This window comes from Ips typographus, linkage group LG4 (genome assembly GCF_016097725.1).
Source record: "Ips typographus isolate SLU linkage group LG4, UJ_Ityp_2.0, whole genome shotgun sequence".
Lineage (NCBI taxonomy): Eukaryota > Metazoa > Arthropoda > Insecta > Coleoptera > Curculionidae > Ips > Ips typographus.
The window spans coordinates 4,647,805-4,666,892 of record NC_138425.1 but is presented as its reverse complement, the minus strand read 5'-3'; the positions used below and the strand labels follow the sequence as shown (position 1 = coordinate 4,666,892).

The window sequence follows — 19,088 nt, the reverse complement described above, 5'->3', positions numbered from 1 at the left end:
ACTTATCAACGGCAGCAAACAAAAATAACTTACGCAAATAACTTCAAGTCTTGATTTTAAACCGTAAAAATTCATCTAACCCTCAAAAAACTCAATTTCCACAATACGAACTGTCACCACTATTCCCGCCATATTGGAATTTTTGACAAGCATCTTCTAGGCTTTCTAGTATAGTAGGCGGTGATTTCATACATCCACGTGACATCATTGTCATTTTCTAACCGATGATCATGTGACAATATGTCAAATGACATCACGAAGCAAGTTCTGACCTTCTAATCAATTATTATTAATTAATGTTGTTTCCATGGCACTCTTCTGACTCTCTCCTGATTTATTTGATGAAATAAGTATGAAAATAAATGACACTTTACTGTCACTTTTCCTTCTCTACAACGTGACAATATCCTGAGTGAGATACAACGTTTCAGTTTTTAGCAACCATCATCAGCTTTTTTGGTTTTTTCCTTGTGGACGCATTATGACTACTTTAAAATGGTTTTACCGTGTACGGTAATAGTTTAGAGTACAATTTACCTAATATAACAAAAACTATGATTAATTTTCACAAAAAGTGTCTTGGTCCTTGGATTATGGATATATCAACATTTGATTGAGAGCGCGCTTTCTGTCATCATCTGACAGTCACATGAACGTTCTGAGGCAAAAGGTAATAATATCACGTGTCATAGTGTCATTTAACCTAATGATGGATTGTTGACATATTGTTTTTAAGGCGCTTTTTTGTTATTTCCACTAAATTGCTATATCGTCGTAATCACAAAAAGAGGCTCAATATGACGCCCATAAGAAAAGCTACATTTAACCGAAACGTAGAATTGATATTTCCACGTCGGAGAGTGACAAGTATCATTTATTTTCCAAAATTTCCAGTTTTTTCTAAAACAATTTAGAGAAACGTTTATCATAATGATATATTTTGACAATGATTAAAATGTCATTCTTGATGTGTCCTTAAAATGCTTTGTTTGCATTTCTTCAACATTTTTAGTTTATTTTTCTACCAGAAATACTTTCACATCTTTGACATTCCAAATAAACGACAATTTTAAATTTAAGTTGACAAAATGTTTACTGCTTGTGCTCTGTCAGCCAAAGCAATCACTGAAAATTTGAAAAACCCGAACGTTTTTTAAAATTTGAAGTCTTATCTAGAATTTGTTTACTAGATTAATAGGAAATAAGTTAGTGTTTTTTGTTTTCTTAAAGTATTTGACAAATGTGACAAATTCTGCATATACAAAAATTAAGTCAAATATGATGTTACAAAGTATGAACAGACTACATAATGACAAAAAAAAACAAATTTTCAACAAAATATTTAAAATTATTCGCGTTTCAATGCTTAAAAGAGTTGTCAAAAAGTTAAGCACTTACAGATAAATTGCCAGGAAAATAAATATGTCAAAAGTAATAAAACATTATTATGGTGTTATGTGGTAAAAGTAGGTGGAATCTTAAGAATTTTTACTGTGTAGGTGGTGTCTCAAAAATTGTACCGTAGTAAAGCAAACAAAAAATTAAGACTTACGACATTACTTACGGCTGTCAGAAATGATTTTTAAATTCTGTAAATTCTGATTTTTGTGCAGTTTTACTCTAATTTACAAAATTTCTCTTAATCAAAAACCGCAATATTTAAATCATGACCTTTTTGGAAAGGTTATGATAAAAACACGTCCTCCATTTCATTTACTTATTCAAAAGTAGCTTCCTACTCAAGGGGTTGAAAGTAAGAGTTATGTAAATTGAAACGGTGTTTCCTTGGATTAATTTAATAACGTTTTCAAGCAGTTCTATGTCTATAATAGAGCGTCAAAAATTAAAATGTCACCCTACAAAAAGTGGTTGTTTTTATGTTATTTCCTTTAGTATACATGTAGTGATGCAGTGGAAAAAAGTACACAATTCAAAGCTTATGGGACAGGTTTTTTATCGGTTACTAATTTAAAAAAAGTGTTAACATACAATAATCAGGTTTAATTACAATGCAAGTAACCATTTAACCTACTTTTGACCTCTTTACTTTTGACCTCCTACTTTTTACTTTTGACATTTTTTTTTGCATACATTTCAAACTTACACTAAATAAATACAACAGTTACACGACATCTGATATAATGTTCTATTCATTTCTCACAATAACGTACTACTTGAAAATGTAAACAAATTTACATCGAAAGGGAACTTTTACATGAATTACTGATGTTAGATGCAATTTCCCGTCCAAAATGCAGTCAGTATATGTAAATAGAACCGAAATTGTGCTTCCCAAAGGAAATATTCCATTTGACCCGGATAATCGAACACAAACCATTTCCCCTTACGCTAATATGTCATTACAAACCTTAGGGCTATTAGGGCAGCCGGATGCATATTATGGAAATTCGGTAAAATTTATTCAGTTTGAAGGATGCCCCGCTAGTTTAGGTTCAGCGGAAGTGATGCATGTAACTTGTAATTTTCTGTATGAATTTAAAGTTTGTCGCTAAGGCTTTTGATGCATACAAGTCTGTGATACAAGCTAATTTGGGAAAATTTGTGTAAAAGGATGTCATGAACTTTTTTTAACTGAAAAAAATGAAGTCTCCTGCTTAAGCACAATTAATTAAAAATGATGGAAACTATCAGTCATAATGAAAATTACAATGCATGCTCACGGAGCAAAACTATACTTAGTAATTTAGAAAAATATACATGCCTGGCAAAAGTATCCTAAAAAAACCAGCTTTACAAATTTGTATACCACATTCAGAACTGTCTTTTTAATGTTGTGAATTTAATTATTTAATTAACTCGTTACAAGGACATTTTATATAGAGCTTTGTGTGTAAGTTTCCACTTCTTATTTTTACTTTGTATTCACTACGTGGCTCCAGGTTTACAAATTTATTAGGGCACCCTAATCGAGACTTCTGAAGATTTTCATTCCAAACACATACACACCGCCATTTGGAATTGGAAACATAATACATAACGATGTTGTATTCGTTACAGGAATTAGCTACCCTCGGGTTTCGGTTATAAATTAATTTATTACGGACATAGATAATTGGTACAACATAGTAGTCTACAAAGTGGTTAAAATAAATAAAGGGTGCCACAAATTCGTGTCAAAGTATGGAGATCTCGAAGAGAGGAAAAGTTGCGGAATTTGGAGTTCAATCTCAAAATCCGATTACTTACTTACTTACCTTACCGGAAATATCCGAAAAAATACAAAATTTCGGAAAAAAGTTTTTATTTTATTGTAAGCTTATTTGATGGAATAATTTAAATTTATTAACACTTTGTTATTGCAACTTTTTTCCTTCTAAAACGTGACATCGTCACATTTGCACTTTTTTTCTTCTAAAACGTGACATCGTCACATCATCAATTTTATTTATTTAAATGAGACCCTGTTTTTTTTAAAGTAGATTTTTAAGGTGTTTTGTTTTCTGATTTAAATGGCGTGCAACACATGATTATTCTTTTGAATACACTAGTAACATGAGGACAATAGTCACATGACTGTCTAGTTAAATTATCCTCTAAAAACCACGTGATATCTGTCACTAATGTCAAATCTTTTTTCGATGTAAAATCGATAATTAAAAAGTTTTGCAATCATTAAAAAAACACCTTGTATAATACTGTAAAATTAAATTTGTTTTCCTTACACAGGGTTAGCCACCCAAACCGTTCATTAAAAGATTAGGATCCAATATTAATAGAAATTTAAAATTTTGATTTCTATCATTTCCGGTTTAAACGGAAGTTGATGTCAACTTGCTTATTTTAATTGGAACACCCTGTATGTTATTATATTTTTGAATAGTCCTATCGATTTCATATGTGGCAAATCCTAGAGTACACTAATTACTGATATTAATATAAAATATGTTTAGGCTGCAATATTAGGAAATTATACCTCAAAATTACACTTAATACATCAAAATAATTGAATACGCTCGTTATCTCTGATGGAAAAGTGTATTCGGTGAATTTCACGTTTTGCACCATCAAGCACTTTTACAATATTATTATATCAAAACATATCATATTACTCATGCATGTAGAAGATAACAAGCCTTTCATGCTCACTTAACTTGATTTTAGGGTACAATCACTACTAAAAACTTCCAGCCTTAAGCATTCACATAAACTTTATGGCTATTTCAGTGCTAAGGTATGTGTACTGCTAAAGGCTAGATACATTATAATTTAATGTTCTGTTCACACTTGTATACTGCGGAATTAATAACTTAATAGTAATGCAAAACCTATCTAGCTTTTAGCTTTTACTCTTAAGTTTTTCCCTCTTAATACAAGCAACCAATAAGGAGAGCCATTTCAGACGTTTGACACATGCGTATTTTTGTTGTCAATTAACTGTTCAAAATTCGAAAATTTGAAAGAATGCTTTTTGTATTGGTTTATGAATGTGTGTTTAGTTAGTACCTAATTATCTTTTTTGAAACAAATAGTCGAAGTCTAGACGATGGTTACGATTATTAGTATGACGTTTATGTCTTGTGTTTCTGAAATCCTAACCTGATTCCTATTTTCTAATTTTAATTTTGATTTTATTGTGAATGATGTCATTTGTCTACTTATTGCAGTGCACTTACCATTAACAGTACAAATGCACTGCATGTTATGTGAATGTTACTTTACAAATTTCGTGACTACCCTATTTAGATAGACTCCAACAATCAGATACCTGTCACTGTCAATAATTAAACTTGCTAATACCATTCTGGGAAAGATCACGCGCAAACTTCAAAAAGTCCGCCTCGATTTCCCAAGCAAATCGCAAACTCGTTTATTGATCCAACTGTGTGAAAAGTGACGCGCGCAACTCCTAAAATCTAACACAAGCGATCCTAACACACAAGAAAATGCATATCAAACATATCACAATCTTTATTTTCCTACACATTTTTTCACTCGAATGTGCCATTATTCTGTGGAGCAATAAAAAAGTAGAAATATCGCCCCTACTGCCATTCGACGATGAGGATTTGGAGAAGCTGGTGGAAAAGTTGGAGGTAAAGAAAGTGTTTTTGTTTAAAGTTACCTTGCCAAGTAGAAATTCGATTGTACCGCAAAATTTAAAGGAAGCTATAGGTAGTTTCTATTCCTCCTACAATCCTAACGGAAATGTTGGAACTGCTAATGCCACTGGTAAGTGTGACACATTTATGAAACTTGTTTTAAGCGACTTACTTTTAGAGCTGGCATTACTAGAGGGTTGCAACGGAATTGATATTAATAAAATCAGCAAAGTTACAGGACCATTATACAACAATTCGAACTTCTTATGTGTTTTGGATATTACTTATTCAAGGAAAAAACGGTCTGCGGATGACACCACGTTAACCTCCAAGGTTGATGGAAAGGGCGATGTGGATGTGAAAGGTAATTAGTTACGTGTCTACGCAGTGCCGGTGAAGGATTTATTAAACCAAATAAATGTTAATTAACCCAATTCAGAGTGTAATCAAGTTATGACTGATTAAAATTAATGTATTTGAGTATTGCTACATACGGTTAAGCATGATAAATCATTCCACACTTTTTGTTGATTTTAGGCGCAGTAATCTACATAGGTGAAACAAAGAATAACGAATTTGGACTTCTCTACTCGTCCAAGAGGCTCAAATTGGATTTTAACAACACCACCATATATCTGGGGAATACCAGCAGGAGCTTAATAAAAATGGACAACCGGTTTAATATTCCAATTCCACTAGAAGGGAAGGGCAAGGTGTTTTTGAGATTTGAAATATCTTGGCTTAGTGGTTACTGGTAAGATTTCTTCCATTATGCGTGCACGTCATCAATGACGGAATTTTGAGATCAGATTTCTACCGCGTTTCATTACAACAAATTGAAATAATTTTAGGCATAAAAAATGTCTGAAACAACTGGCAGTCCACCCAATATAATATTTAAGTATGGGTGTAAATCAGAGGTTCCCAAAGTGGTCCACGGCAGACCCAAAGGAGGTCTACGTTAGCGTAACAAAAACATGGGGGTTCACAATTTGTAGGTGGGGGTCCGCAACGCTTGCTCTATGAAAAGAAAAAGTGGTCTATGAAAGAAAAAAGTTTGGGAACCTCTGGTGTAAATGAACCAATTCAAGTTTACAACGTTGTCAATAAAAACTGACAGTTTGTGTCATTCAGTCATCTCAGAAAATGTCATTTTAGGTTTAAGTTTCTATATATTGGCCTTAAGTAGCGTGACAAAATCATAAATGGTTCAAGTTTATGGTTGTCCAAGATCTGTTTACGTACTGTCAGCACTATTCTACGGAGGAGAGCCGAGCAAACTCACTTCTAGAGGCCAAGCCAATCACTAATGCTGATCAACTCGATACCTCCTGCAATTCTTCATAAACCGTAGTTTGTCCACTGCTGGAGATAGGTCTCTTCCAGACATCTCTATCCTGCGCTTTTTGTGTCCCGTTTCTGCCCGGTGCGGCTTTAATATGGCGTACCCAATTTTCGTTCATTTTCCCAGAGTCTCCATTTCAATACTCTAAATGTCCATCTATTGCTATCCATCCTCTGGCCACGTGTCCTGTCCATTGCCACTTCAATATGGCTATTTTCTCGGTTATATCCGTTATTCTGGTTCTTTCTTTCCTCCAGAGAGTCTTTTACTCCACAACAAGCCTTGCGTCTATTACAGTTACCCATAGATCATCTTAAAAGTCTCCACTTTCTATATTATTAGTAGTGGCTCAGAATTTTAAAGAAGGTCTTCCAAATTGAATAACGAAATTTTATATTATCTTGAATAGATCCATCAATTGCAACTTGCAACCTCCGGAAGATCGGACTTCCCAAATTAACTCGAAATCGCCGCTCTGCTTCTTCCTATAGTGATCTGGTGTTTCTATATTTCTATTTGCAGAAAAATAGCAAAATGACAATATTTGTCTTTATTTTGATTTTCCAGGTATTTACAGAAAGCTATCGTAGAACTAGTAGGAGTTTCCGGTAAAGATTTCAAATCTAATTTGACCACCGATGAGAATATAATGGCCCCGGCACACTTTTCCTACCATTGCAATGGTAAATCAGTGTTCTCAAATCCGGACAATGACACCACTCTGACCATTTATGACTTGCAAGTACAAGTCGATGCCAAAAAACAGAGATTTGGTGATGCCAACGATTGTGTTCCATTTACTACCGCTCCCATTTGGTCTGGACTATTTGTAACTACTATTCTAGGTAAGCATTAGTTATTTTATATAAATATTTCAGCATAAGTATTAAGTAATTAATCTGGTTGTCAAATAAGCTCAGTTTTTCTTATTCTTGTCGTAAATTCTAAATCTTTATCATTAGAGACCAAGTGGTCGTCTCTAAAAGCTTTTGAAAACTGTGGGGGGTTTTTGGTAGAAAGTCTCTATAAAGTCAACCAAAAGTAGGCAAACATCAACTCTATTTTGTAACAGTTTTTTCCCATTAAGCTGCAGAAGGCTAAATGTGGTCAACAACAGATCATCTTGCCTGACAGCTTTCTTGTTTTTTAATTTCATTCTTCACACTGTTGTTTTAACATTTATTCAGTGTTTTTCCACTGTTCTATGTTGCTTTATATTGATTTTACTCACATGGACGGAGTATACGGTATTCATATTTTCTGTGGTTCTAATAAATTTGATTCGAATCTTTTTATTTGTAAGCAGCTGTGGTGATAGGAGCCGCATATCAAACCCCTCTATCTGCCATTTTGTATCTTCTTGACAATAACATGATCAATAATTTAAGACCTCTAGTATCTTAGAGCCATATGTCTTTATGATTAAACAAGTCGTTGAATATCTTGACTTTGTTCTGTTTGCATAACTTTGTGGCCATTATTGTTTTGTGTTAAATTATTGCTTAAAAGCAGAGGAACTTTCCAAGTGTTGTCAGTATAGTTATTTTCTTACGCCTTATGCATATACGCGTTTATTATTTTGTTCCACATACTTACTTTTATGGATCAATATTGATGAGACTCATTTTGGTCAACTCTGGGTTACAGTCCATTTATACACAAAAAAGAGCTATTATAAACACCTAAGCCCGAAGAAATCTACGGCATATTATTCAACACCAAAGTTTCATATTATTGTAGCCCGACTTCCATTAAAACGCTGCGTAAACAATTAAAGAAAGCTTTTTACGCGTGTTTACTCTGGTTGAAATTTCGGCTATAACTTTCCTTAAACATTGTGATTGATGGAGTATTAAAATGTTCAAACAAAATCTGATATTTTAAGTGAAAAACTTCGTAAATTTACTTACCTTCTGAAGTGCACGACCCAATTTCAATTACCATAAAACGTCCACTTCCTTATCGACGTCAGAAATAATCTAAAAAGCAAAGACGTGTACTAAAAGAAACGTTAAAAGGATTTAAGAGCCCATAGTAATTTGATGCTACTTTGTTGCAGGTCTGGGGCTTATCGTCGCAGTTACCGCCTTAATGGATATAAAAACGATGGATAAGTTTGATTCTCAGGCTACCAAAAACTTGGCAATTACTGTGATGGAGTAAACCTAGTCATTAACAGAAATTCAACAATTTTAATTAAGTTATTAAGTTGATTTTTTTACCTTAGACTAGAAAAATTAAGCTATAGGTTAATAAAACCCTTAGAAAAAAAAAGTTAGGTTGGAAATTCCTAAAAGAGTTTAAAAAATAAGACACAAATTTCCAAGCAGATTCAAAATCTTATTAAGTTACCGCTATAAAACTTCATGTACAAAACCTATGTTACATAATAACAAGAAACAGTATTTAAAAACAAATTAAATTTACAAAATATATATATACAATAAATAATTTTTGTCTTATTATTATTTATTATTCAGCAATAAGTCCCACTTCGGGGCTGTCGGTTTTTTCGAGTTTTTCCTCACTCGCACAACGATATTCGATCACAACAATGCTCGACGAACTCGGACTAGTTTCGGGGATTTTTACAACTTTATAATCGTCATTTTTACTGGCATCGTTAACGGAAGAACAGTCGTAAACGGCACTTTCCAGATGATCTACCGTAGTTCGAGTAATGTCACTTTCCGGACTGTACGTCGGCGTTATGAACGGTTTTACGTTTGTTTTATCGTCACTTAGACACGGCGACAACCCCGAACCGTCTAAATGTTCTTCAGAACTGCCACCGTAACGTGGCAGTGGTTGGATTAGATTGGTGTAGACGTGTTTCTCTGATTGGGGACCCTCATTGCTGTGGGATTCGTCTCTTCTTTCTAGAAAATGCAAAAAATTTTAATTAGTAGTAGTTACACATGTTTTCTGGATTTATAATCAGAAGTACAATAAATAAAGAGCACTCAATAAAATATGTTCATCTGTAAAAACGTAAAATTTAATTTAAAGTGTAATTAAAATACTAACAACTTTCTGTCGCATTAACTTTCCTGATTTACTTAAATTATAGAGTACTAAATTGGATTTCAAATTGAAAGACATCATTAAGCAAACTTGAATGGAGCTTTTATTCCATTTACGAAACTTAATCAACTTCCCTGAAGCTGGAGTTATAGTTTGCATAATAAGCTACTGGCAAATATTTATTTAGATTGTATTTATTTTTCTTTTTGATTTAAATGAATAACACTTTAAACTATAACACGCCAACAGGATTTCTCTTCTTTGATTAAAATTTATGCACAGGGACACTTTTAGTTTTTGTTGAGCAATTATTTGTACTTTTTAGTTATTATACAGGTATGGAAATTTCAAAATTATATACCAGGTGTTCAAGAGCACCCTGGACATAGGAGATTAACATGGGAAAACGGTTTTGATTTTTTGCGCCTGTATGGTTGATTTTGATTGAAAAATCGTATTAATGAAAGTGGTAGTACCTATCACGGACTAGTTTTCTGTATTTTTTTCAGATCTCTAATTTGAGCCCTTTCGTCGTAAAACACGAACAAAAATGCGAAAATTTAAACTTTTTACCTGCACTGTATAAGCGGTTGTTGAGCAACCGTATCAGCAACAATGACCTGTTTATCCGTTTTTATGTTTATTTTATAGTGATTTGAAGCATTTTTCTATAGCACTTTGTGTTCTATGAAATATAAGAATACATAATTTACCTACCGCATCTCGCCAAGAGCAACATAATAATAATAAATTAATATCGTCGTTTTGCGAGAGAATTAATATCATTAATGAATGAATTAATTCATCAGATTTGATTTACCCGCATTAAGTTATCCGTGAAAAGTCCTTCCACAGCAAAAATACGAAGTTTTGTTAAGATAGTACCAACAAACTTAACTTTTAGATTAGACAAACTCGGTTAAAAAACCATGATTTGACCTTAGGAATTTTATACAGACATTGCTCAGATGTCCAATAAGGAGAAAAACGACAAAATTCATTAAGCTACGTCACGCCAATCTTGCTTTTTCTAGATATATTAGATATTAAATACCACAGAACCCTCTATATATTGTTTGTTTTAACTATCCACTGTCTTCTTTAAGAAAATGACAAATTAAAATGCATAAATTCTCTTTACTCCATTTCTTTTGCACTGTTTTAATAAATACATTATAACAATGATAACAAAATAGAGATAATTCAATATTCTTGAATACTGTTATTACTTTTGGGTTCTAACTAAAAAAGTTCACTGATAAACTATCATTTGCAAAACACTTAATATAAACCGCTGAACAAAATTGCTGACCAATCAAATTTAACTAGGATTTCGTTCGTAAAACAGGGTCGGCGTCAATTTCATAATGCTTACATGCATTTTGTTGCCTGGGTGAACAGGGTTTAATAAATTTATATTATTAACATTGAAATTAATTTTTTTTCTAAATCAGCACCAAGAATATTGACAATGTCATTAAGGAACATCCTAAATTACTCTCAAGCAGTTTGCTTTTAAAATTCGACGAATAACTCAAAAAGCGGAAATTATCAAATCAATACAGGTGAGAGCATTTACAATAGAAAAATTATTATACATATAAATAATTATTATAATAAATAAAACTTACCAGAACGAGTAGACGTTACAGGTTGACTGCTTGGTGTAGCTTCAATTCGTTCACTGGGAAACATTGTGCTCTTAGTGAAAACCTGAAAATTACAAAATCAATTATTTCTAGGCTGAAAAGATGCAAATCACGACATTTATGGAAAATAAACACTTACTTGAACAGGTCTTCTGAATCCTGAAGTTTTGTACTGAGGATACCCTAAAATTTCGCTCTTGGCAAAACCTACAGCAGGTGAGAGCAAATACTCTCGGAATTTGTCAGGGAAAAAATCGATTGATTTGTAATTTTTATAAATGGTTTCCTAAAAAAAATAAATAAAACCCCACTTGGTAATTTGTCTAGACTAAATAAACAGAAACAAAAAAGAGCGATAATCTTACAGTTATATTCTTTTTCCTTTTATAACTAGCCCAATGTTGCGGTTCTAAAATCAGTTTTCCGCCCGGTCTTAGCTGTTCATACATCCTTCTAAATGACAGCTTCAAACCGTTATCGCCCCAATTCAGATGTATCCACTTGGTGATACTCAAACACAAAATCACATCAAACTGGGGCTGTTCTAGTGATAATAGCGACTCGTCCTCTATCACGTAGTTACACTGAAACAAACCCCAGTTTAAAAAAAAAACTATATTTTTCGGATAATTGACAGCACCTACCTGTTTAAAACTAACATTTTTCGGAAATTCCCTTCCGGGATGAGTATCATGGAACCCTGGAACATCAATAGGCCCGTATAATATTGGCAACGATAACGGAAAAAACTCACTGCTACTTTTAACGTTCAACGTTTTATTGTCGGGAGTGGCCCCGGTACGGGGCGGGGTATTTCCAGCGGTTTTAACGTAATGTCGTACATTTTTACGCGCAATCGAGATCAGTTTTGGATCTATGTCAATCCCTGAAATTTTATTTTTGTGCATTTCAAGTTTAGTGTAATTATAACTTCACTTACCAGTAACTGAACGAGCCTTAAAGTCTCTAGCGACTGACAATGTAATGTGCCCAATATTACAACCAATGTCCAGAATGTCTTTGTTTTCAAACAAATACGCATGATGGGAAAATACTCTTAGTCTGTGATCCGTCTCATTGTTTGGATTTCTATATCCGTAATACCTATAACACGTATTTTGTCATTTACTTAATTACTTCATTCCAATTTATAGTATTAAGTTGCACAATGAATATTATATGAGATAAAAAAATGTTAGCAACTGAACAGCAAACATTTTGTTGTATTTTATGCCATTGTTGTCGTTGTTTTTGAATAATTTAGTATTAACGTATTGTTGACGAAGATAAAATCACCATAATGGTGATTTTGAAACACTCTCTCTATTAAGCTAATAGTCAAAGAAAGTTCACATGTGCAGTATTTGCGTAAATCACAGCACTGTTCGTAGTTTGCGATTGCTGCCTTTTTTGACCCAATCACAAACTATTCACTGTGCTGTGATTTACGCAAATGCCACAAATATAACATTTTAGTTTACGTGCTTTTTGAGTCACACAATTTGTACTCAATGTGTAATCTTGCTAATAACATTATTTTCCGCACAATATCTAATACTTTGAATCTGTCAATTCAAAATGTTTTAATTTTTGACTGCACGTCAGTTACACCTTCTACTCATACGTGCAACAATGACAACTATTAAGAAAATTACTGTGGCGGCTTAGAAAAGGAAACAATGACTGTTAGAACAACAAACAAATAATAAAATCAAATAACCAAATTTAAAAAAAAAACAATCTCTCATAACAAGCATACATTTTTCTGTTCTTGTTAAAATAAGGAAGAGGCACCTTGATAAGATAAAACTATTGCAGTATGTTGGTAACAGATGCGAAGAAATGCTACAGAAAATTTTTTTGCCTTAAATATGATTTTCTCACCCAACTTTCCTGAATTTAAATGTGGATGATTTTGCAAATACAGGGCGTCACTTTGATTTCAGTTTTTCATAAATACATTATATTTTTATAATTTTTGGGCGGAGTTTGTTAGTTTTTTCTAGCGCACACTCTGTAGCTGCAGAAATGCTCTTTAAAATGTTCTCGACGATTTGCCTTTCTTAAGATATTCAATTTCTTTCAAACCATAAAGTACCATTCCATCACTTTATTTTAGGAGACAGACAATAGCAAAATTGTCCTTAAAAAAATTGAAAATTAAGTTTATGATATTTTTATATGATTTTCCATTTAAAATTAAGTTACTGAAGTTCATGAGTTTAACATTTTTTTCTTTTCCAGCATTTTCTCGTGATCAAATTTGTTACCGATTCTACCATTGATAGTAGTTTTCCAAGAACAGAGATTTTTAAGGTTTCAAAGTACATTAGAATCTGGTTTCCTGCAGCTCTCAAATTGGGGCAAAGTTGCGCAATTTGTGGTTTAATAATACGTCGTATAAACGTTTTAAAAAATTTGATCTACTGCAGAGATATACACAAAACACAAAATTATGTTTGTTCTTTTGTTCTACTTGAACTAAACATTTGAAATAAACTTAATATAAATCAAGTTAGGAATACAACTACAACAAATCGCTATTTAATTTTTTTTTAATTACGTACAGAGAAGCTGTTAGTGTAAATAAACTTAATTTGGTTCGTCTCAAGTCAGGGTTAATAAGATATTTTGGGAAACACTAACAGATTAGGTTAGGTTAAGCATAAAACATTTTTTTTGCCATTGATTTTAAGACAGTAAAAACCACGAAATTATAGTAATATTTTGAGAACTGCTGCTACTGCAAATAAGCTCAATCTTGGTGGTCACCACTGTTAATAACACATTTTGGGAACCAATGCCTGGTTAGGTCAGGTTAGGCATTAAATATTTAGAGTGTCACTGATTTAAGGACACAAATTCCAACATTGGAGAAATATTTTGAGAACGTTGACGGCGAAAAAAAAATCCCAACTTGGATGACCAAGAAATTGATAAAGGCTGGACAATGCAAAATATGTGAATACTTTTTGAACTAAAGAAATTCCAAATTCCAAAAAAAAAAATAATATAAAAAGTAATGTGCTTTTGTTCTGCGCTTGTCGCATGAAAAAACACAACACCGACCAAAAGTCAATGTTTCTAAATTATTTCTTCAAATCTCCAATTTTTCAGATTAAAAGAGCGTTAAATTGCATATTTCTGATTTCTAAATTGTCCACCTTTTATAATAATGTGTTTATTTGACAGCCTCAGAAAGACAATCAGTTTGTTCAAAATAAGAAAGTGCCAAAATCGAAAAGCTACAAATCCAGTAGATATATTAAGCAGGGTAATAAATGGAAAATGATTTTGGATTGTTTTTTAGCTTCTCAAATCCTTAACAAATTACAAAAATCTAAGATCTGGTAAAGTAAAACACAAAAATATACTTCTCATAAAACTATTACCTGTTGTAATTTCCATACTGAAAACGTTTATTCTCCTCTTTAAAAGTGGGAAGCTTCTCATCTGACACTTTATTTTGCCTGGGCCGTGGCAGTTTAACAGAATTTGACCTCTTAAGCCAAGCTCCTGGTTGTGGCACCACTGGACTTACAATTTTGTCCATTGAACTTTTGAACTTCTTTACTGCATGGCCTGTTGCCACCTCCTCATTTCTGCCAACAAAAAATAACCTGAAGCTAACCTAACCTAACCTAACCTGAAATTAAACTTGATTAACGTTCTCCACATGACTTACCTTCTCTTTGTTTTGTCTTTTTTATCGTCAACACCTAATTCTATTGATAGGTTTCTGCAGTTTTTAACCGAGACATTTTTTATTGCTTCTGGATCTTCTGGAATTTTCGCAGAATCGATTGAAGATTCTGGGGTTCTGGCTTCGGAATTTCCGGTTGGGTTTGGCACCGATCCTTCAGCTGAACCGGATATGGTGCGACGTTTCTTCAGTCGCTTTTTTCTTGCTGTAATTCACTTTATTACATTTTCTGTGTAGGAATACAAAAACACTTACTTTTTTTCACAGGAGAACATAAATGCTCCTCATAGTCCTTATCATTTTCACAGTCCAGCAAGTGAAGTGGATCATGAGTGTTTGGAGAAACAATAACCTCAACAGGCATTTTCCGCCTTGGCGGTGTAGGCAGAGGAGAGGATTTAGGAGTAACTGCATTCATAGCTCTATTAATATCCTCATTCTGAAGACTGTTCAAATTTAGAGGGTCATTAATATTCCCTCCCAGTAAAAACTTAGTTGGTAACACAGGTTTTGAGTTGATAGGGCCACAACCAGAAAAGCTACAACACAACAAACATTCATTTGTGTACAATGATAATAAAATTATAGAATACCTTTTTGAGCGTTTTCTGCTAGCTCTATCATGTTTAAACCTTTTTCTTGACGGATTTGGGGGCTTAGTGCCTTGATTGCGATTGGCAACGGTTTTTACGTCTGTTTTTGATGTTGCTACATCTGTGTCTTTGGGAGACGACATTTTTTCTGCAACAATTTCACTTTATAGTCACTCAAACTAAATATTAATATAAATCTTTACTCAACCTGTATAATAATAATAAATAATTAAATCAGTGAGACAAGCACGATTTATGTACAAACAAGATTTTAGCCTGCAAGTAATAATAATTTTCACAATACAAAAAAATTAATAACATAGAGAATCCCTGAAATAAGACCAAATCTAGTCCCACTAAACTATAGCTTGACTCATATTAAGAAAAGACAAGAACAAAAAAAAATTGTTTTTACCCATACAAATGATATCTAGGCAACTTGATACATTAATGAATCATAAAGCTAAAAATACCAAGAAAACATAAATACATACAAGTTTTTATCAATGTTGAATGTTTTAAAAAGGTCCTAAAATATTATATTGTTCTCAATATTAGTCATTACAATGGTGTACGTAACATATAGGCTTCCCTTGGTATATTTACAGTTACGTACAACTTAGTTGTTACAAAATAACACTGGAAACATTTATTTTGACTATCGTGTAATATAGGTAATACATTTAATGCAAATTTTGCAACCATTTTCCTTGAAATAAACTTATTAAACTTATACAGTGACATACACATACTCTCTGTTGTGTGTCACATGCTTTGTCTCATTTCATTAGACAAAGATCAACAAAAAAAGTATGTATTATAACATGATACTAAACTATTGTCAGCTTGATTGGTCAATTAATTGTCAGGCTATTTTGACGTTTTTATCAATTTCGTAAATAAACAATGAGAGTCGTCTTAAATAGACTAGTTCTGTGTTCAAAATACCTTTCAAGTTACCACATTGAAAAGGAACAAATCCAGAAGGAAAAAGTGGCTGGAAAAATATTATTAACGCTGTTCTGTTTGCTTTAGTTACTTCGGAATCTACTGTCCAAAAAGCCAAGCTGCTGTGCTCTCCAGTGGTTTTTTTTAACGAAACGTAAATATAAAGGTATGATAATTTCATAGAAAATTAACGGTATGAAAAGAGAACCAATGCAAACATCAATGCTCAGGTCAAAGATAATAAAAACTTTCTTTTTTTGTATTATACAGCATACACCAATTAAAATTCCAATTTTAAGATAAGGCTGTAGAAGTACAACACCAGCTTAATCTATAATTTATTGTAGCCCCTGCCTTAAGTTATAACCTAAGGCCGTAAGATGACGTAATTTGGCAAACCCATAATTAAACCAACTGTCAAATTACGTCATTGTGACGTCAAAAACGCTCTGTTGGCTCCATGGAGCTTGAAAACGAATCCAGCCAAAAACTATATTCATTTTGACAATCAATAAATATTACATTTAATTACCGACATTCGTTTTTTGCTGGTGATTGTGAACAGTCAGAAGTCGCTGAACAGAGAGTAATCATATTTGTGTATTACTTTCAATATTAATGCATATTTCTTAGAAGGTTGCATTTGCTAGTTATTAAATCATCCTATTTAACCATATTTTGTGACTATAATCAATTCAATTAGGATAAGAATAAATTACTACTATAGAAATGTATTTTAAATTATACCCCAATATCCCATGGCCCATATATTTTATGAGGAATCTCATTTATATGTCAAAAATAAGTATTAAAATATATCGAGCCAGCAGAACCAATCTGACGTCACAATGACATAATTTAACAAAATTATTTTTTGACCAACTGTCAAATTAGGTCATCGTGACGTCAAATTCGCTCAGCATGCTAGATGCAGGCCGCATTCGTTTTCAAGCTTCATGGAGCGAGCAGAGTGTTTTTGACGTCACGATGACGTAATTTGGCAAAACCATAATTTGTCCAACTGTCATATTACGTCATTGTGACGTCACATTCGCTCTACTCGCTCCCCTGGAGCCTGAAAACGAATGCGACCAACATAACCGCATGTCTGTTGCCATCCTGTCCAAACTTGCAGTTTTATAAAAATGTTGCATCCTCTAAAACATTCACAGAAGCTAAATTTCAAAATAATTAAAGAGCTGCTTTTCAAATTTAATTTACACCTTTATCTTTCTTATGTTTGAGCTTGAATAATATCATTATAGAATTTGTTAATTATTTATCCATACATTGTTAAAAAAAGTAACCTTGACAGTTTTGAGTAGCAAGTTTATTGGGATATTCAACCAAAAATTGAACAAGTTCAAAATATGAAAGAAAACACATTCACTGACTTGCATCTCCTTTTTAAATTATTCATCTGGCATTGTTAAGAAAATTGTATAGCAGCCAAAACTGACTGTTTGGGATTTCAACATTGACATTTAATAATAATTTACTAAAAAAACATTTACAATATTAGAAGTAAAAACTAATACCTAAAAAAAACTTTCTGCATTAGACTTCTCTTTGTATATAGGTATAATTATTAATAGTCTCCACAGGAGGTAAGTTCTTACTTCACTATTAAATCTTGATTAATGATGATCAATTTATATAGCAAGTAGGGGTTATAGAAAAAATACATTTAGTATTATAACTATAAAATTAAACTTTTCCTAAAAAAATGATTAAAATTGAAAACCAAATTAAGTTGATTTACAACTTAACAATTTTGCATACAAAGCTAATTACTTAACCTGTACTGACAATGAATGTTAACATTGTTTAGATAGTTTAAACCATGTTAAATGAGGATTACAATAACAACTACTCAGTTATTAACGAATTGTAAAAAATCTCACCTGCTCAATCAAAGAATTCAATTTAAATCCAGCTTATATGCTGAAGAACCTCACATCAAATACATAAAACTTTCTATTTCATCAATAGAATTGTACTGAAATTATTGCAATTATATGCACAATACGCCTTTGTGGTCAAAGGGCACGCAGCTGCTGATCGAATAAACTTTGAAATTGATTTTATATCCAAATTTTACTTTTTTGTAGTTTACAATGTGCAAGCCGCGTCGCGTTCTTACCTTGGCGAATGCTAAACACTGTCTGTCAATTCTAACTGTCCAAGTGTCCAACTACAACTGTCATTTCATGGGAAACGAGGCAAAAACGAATAATTCCGAAAACAAAGTAGAGATGAGAAACAGTTTCGATTTGAGTTTACAGTCGCGTTGCATGCATAGTCACGTGAGCATTCAACCAATGAAACTTGACATTTACTGTTTCTGAGTTGGTAACCACTAACCAGTCAGGGATTGCCTCTACGAAGAGACCTATAATCATGACAGTTAACATACCTACTTTACTTTAGAAAGAGAAGAGCAAACAGCCAACATTGTTATTAGTTGTGGTTATTATTAGTAACAGTATGTATTGTGATGTCAGTTTTTCAAATACTCGTTTCTTCTCGTTTAAAAACAAGTCAAAAAATTTGTGAAAAAAAAAGTGAATGGTGGTAAATGTCGGGTAAAGATTGTGTCAGTATTCCAAAACGAATGTGACGTCACTTGACAGTTTGCCACAAGATTTTAAGCAGACTTTCTGACGAACTGGTTACGTGACCAGCTTTATTAGAACTTGAACATTAATTAAAACAATTGAATGTTATCGAGAAATAGTTTGAGTTCCAGGTACTTTAAAGTAATCA

The 19,088-nt window shown here is 32.7% G+C and overlaps 2 protein-coding genes across 6 annotated transcripts; one reads left to right on the top strand and one right to left on the bottom strand.

The window, feature by feature from the left end:
* The first annotated feature begins 4,711 nt into the window (after positions 1-4,711).
* VhaAC45RP (VhaAC45-related protein) lies at positions 4,712-8,856 on the top strand. The gene is made up of 5 exons (XM_081978482.1): positions 4,712-5,190; positions 5,239-5,424; positions 5,598-5,814; positions 6,973-7,250; positions 8,465-8,856. Exons 1-5 carry the CDS (start codon positions 4,905-4,907, stop codon positions 8,566-8,568), a joined length of 1,071 nt encoding a protein of 356 aa, XP_081834608.1. The 5' UTR covers positions 4,712-4,904; the 3' UTR covers positions 8,569-8,856.
* LOC145728336 (7SK snRNA methylphosphate capping enzyme-like) lies at positions 8,725-18,592 on the bottom strand. 5 transcript variants are annotated; one of them, XM_081978471.1, is made up of 12 exons: positions 18,227-18,503; positions 15,375-15,522; positions 15,037-15,320; positions 14,764-14,986; positions 14,471-14,680; positions 12,019-12,182; positions 11,839-11,964; positions 11,723-11,778; positions 11,444-11,662; positions 11,218-11,364; positions 11,061-11,142; positions 8,725-9,284 (listed from the first exon to the last, which is right to left on the bottom strand). In XM_081978471.1, the coding sequence occupies exons 2-12, from the start codon at positions 15,515-15,517 to the stop codon at positions 8,878-8,880; spliced, it is 2,061 nt and encodes a 686-aa protein (XP_081834597.1). In that variant the 5' UTR covers positions 15,518-15,522; positions 18,227-18,503; the 3' UTR covers positions 8,725-8,877. The 5 variants fall into 5 exon arrangements, with proteins under 5 accessions (XP_081834597.1, XP_081834596.1, XP_081834595.1 ...); XM_081978470.1 differs by having other exon boundaries at positions 11,833-11,964; positions 18,227-18,502; XM_081978469.1 differs by having other exon boundaries at positions 11,723-11,964; positions 18,466-18,592.
* Between the last annotated feature and the right edge of the window lie 496 nt (positions 18,593-19,088).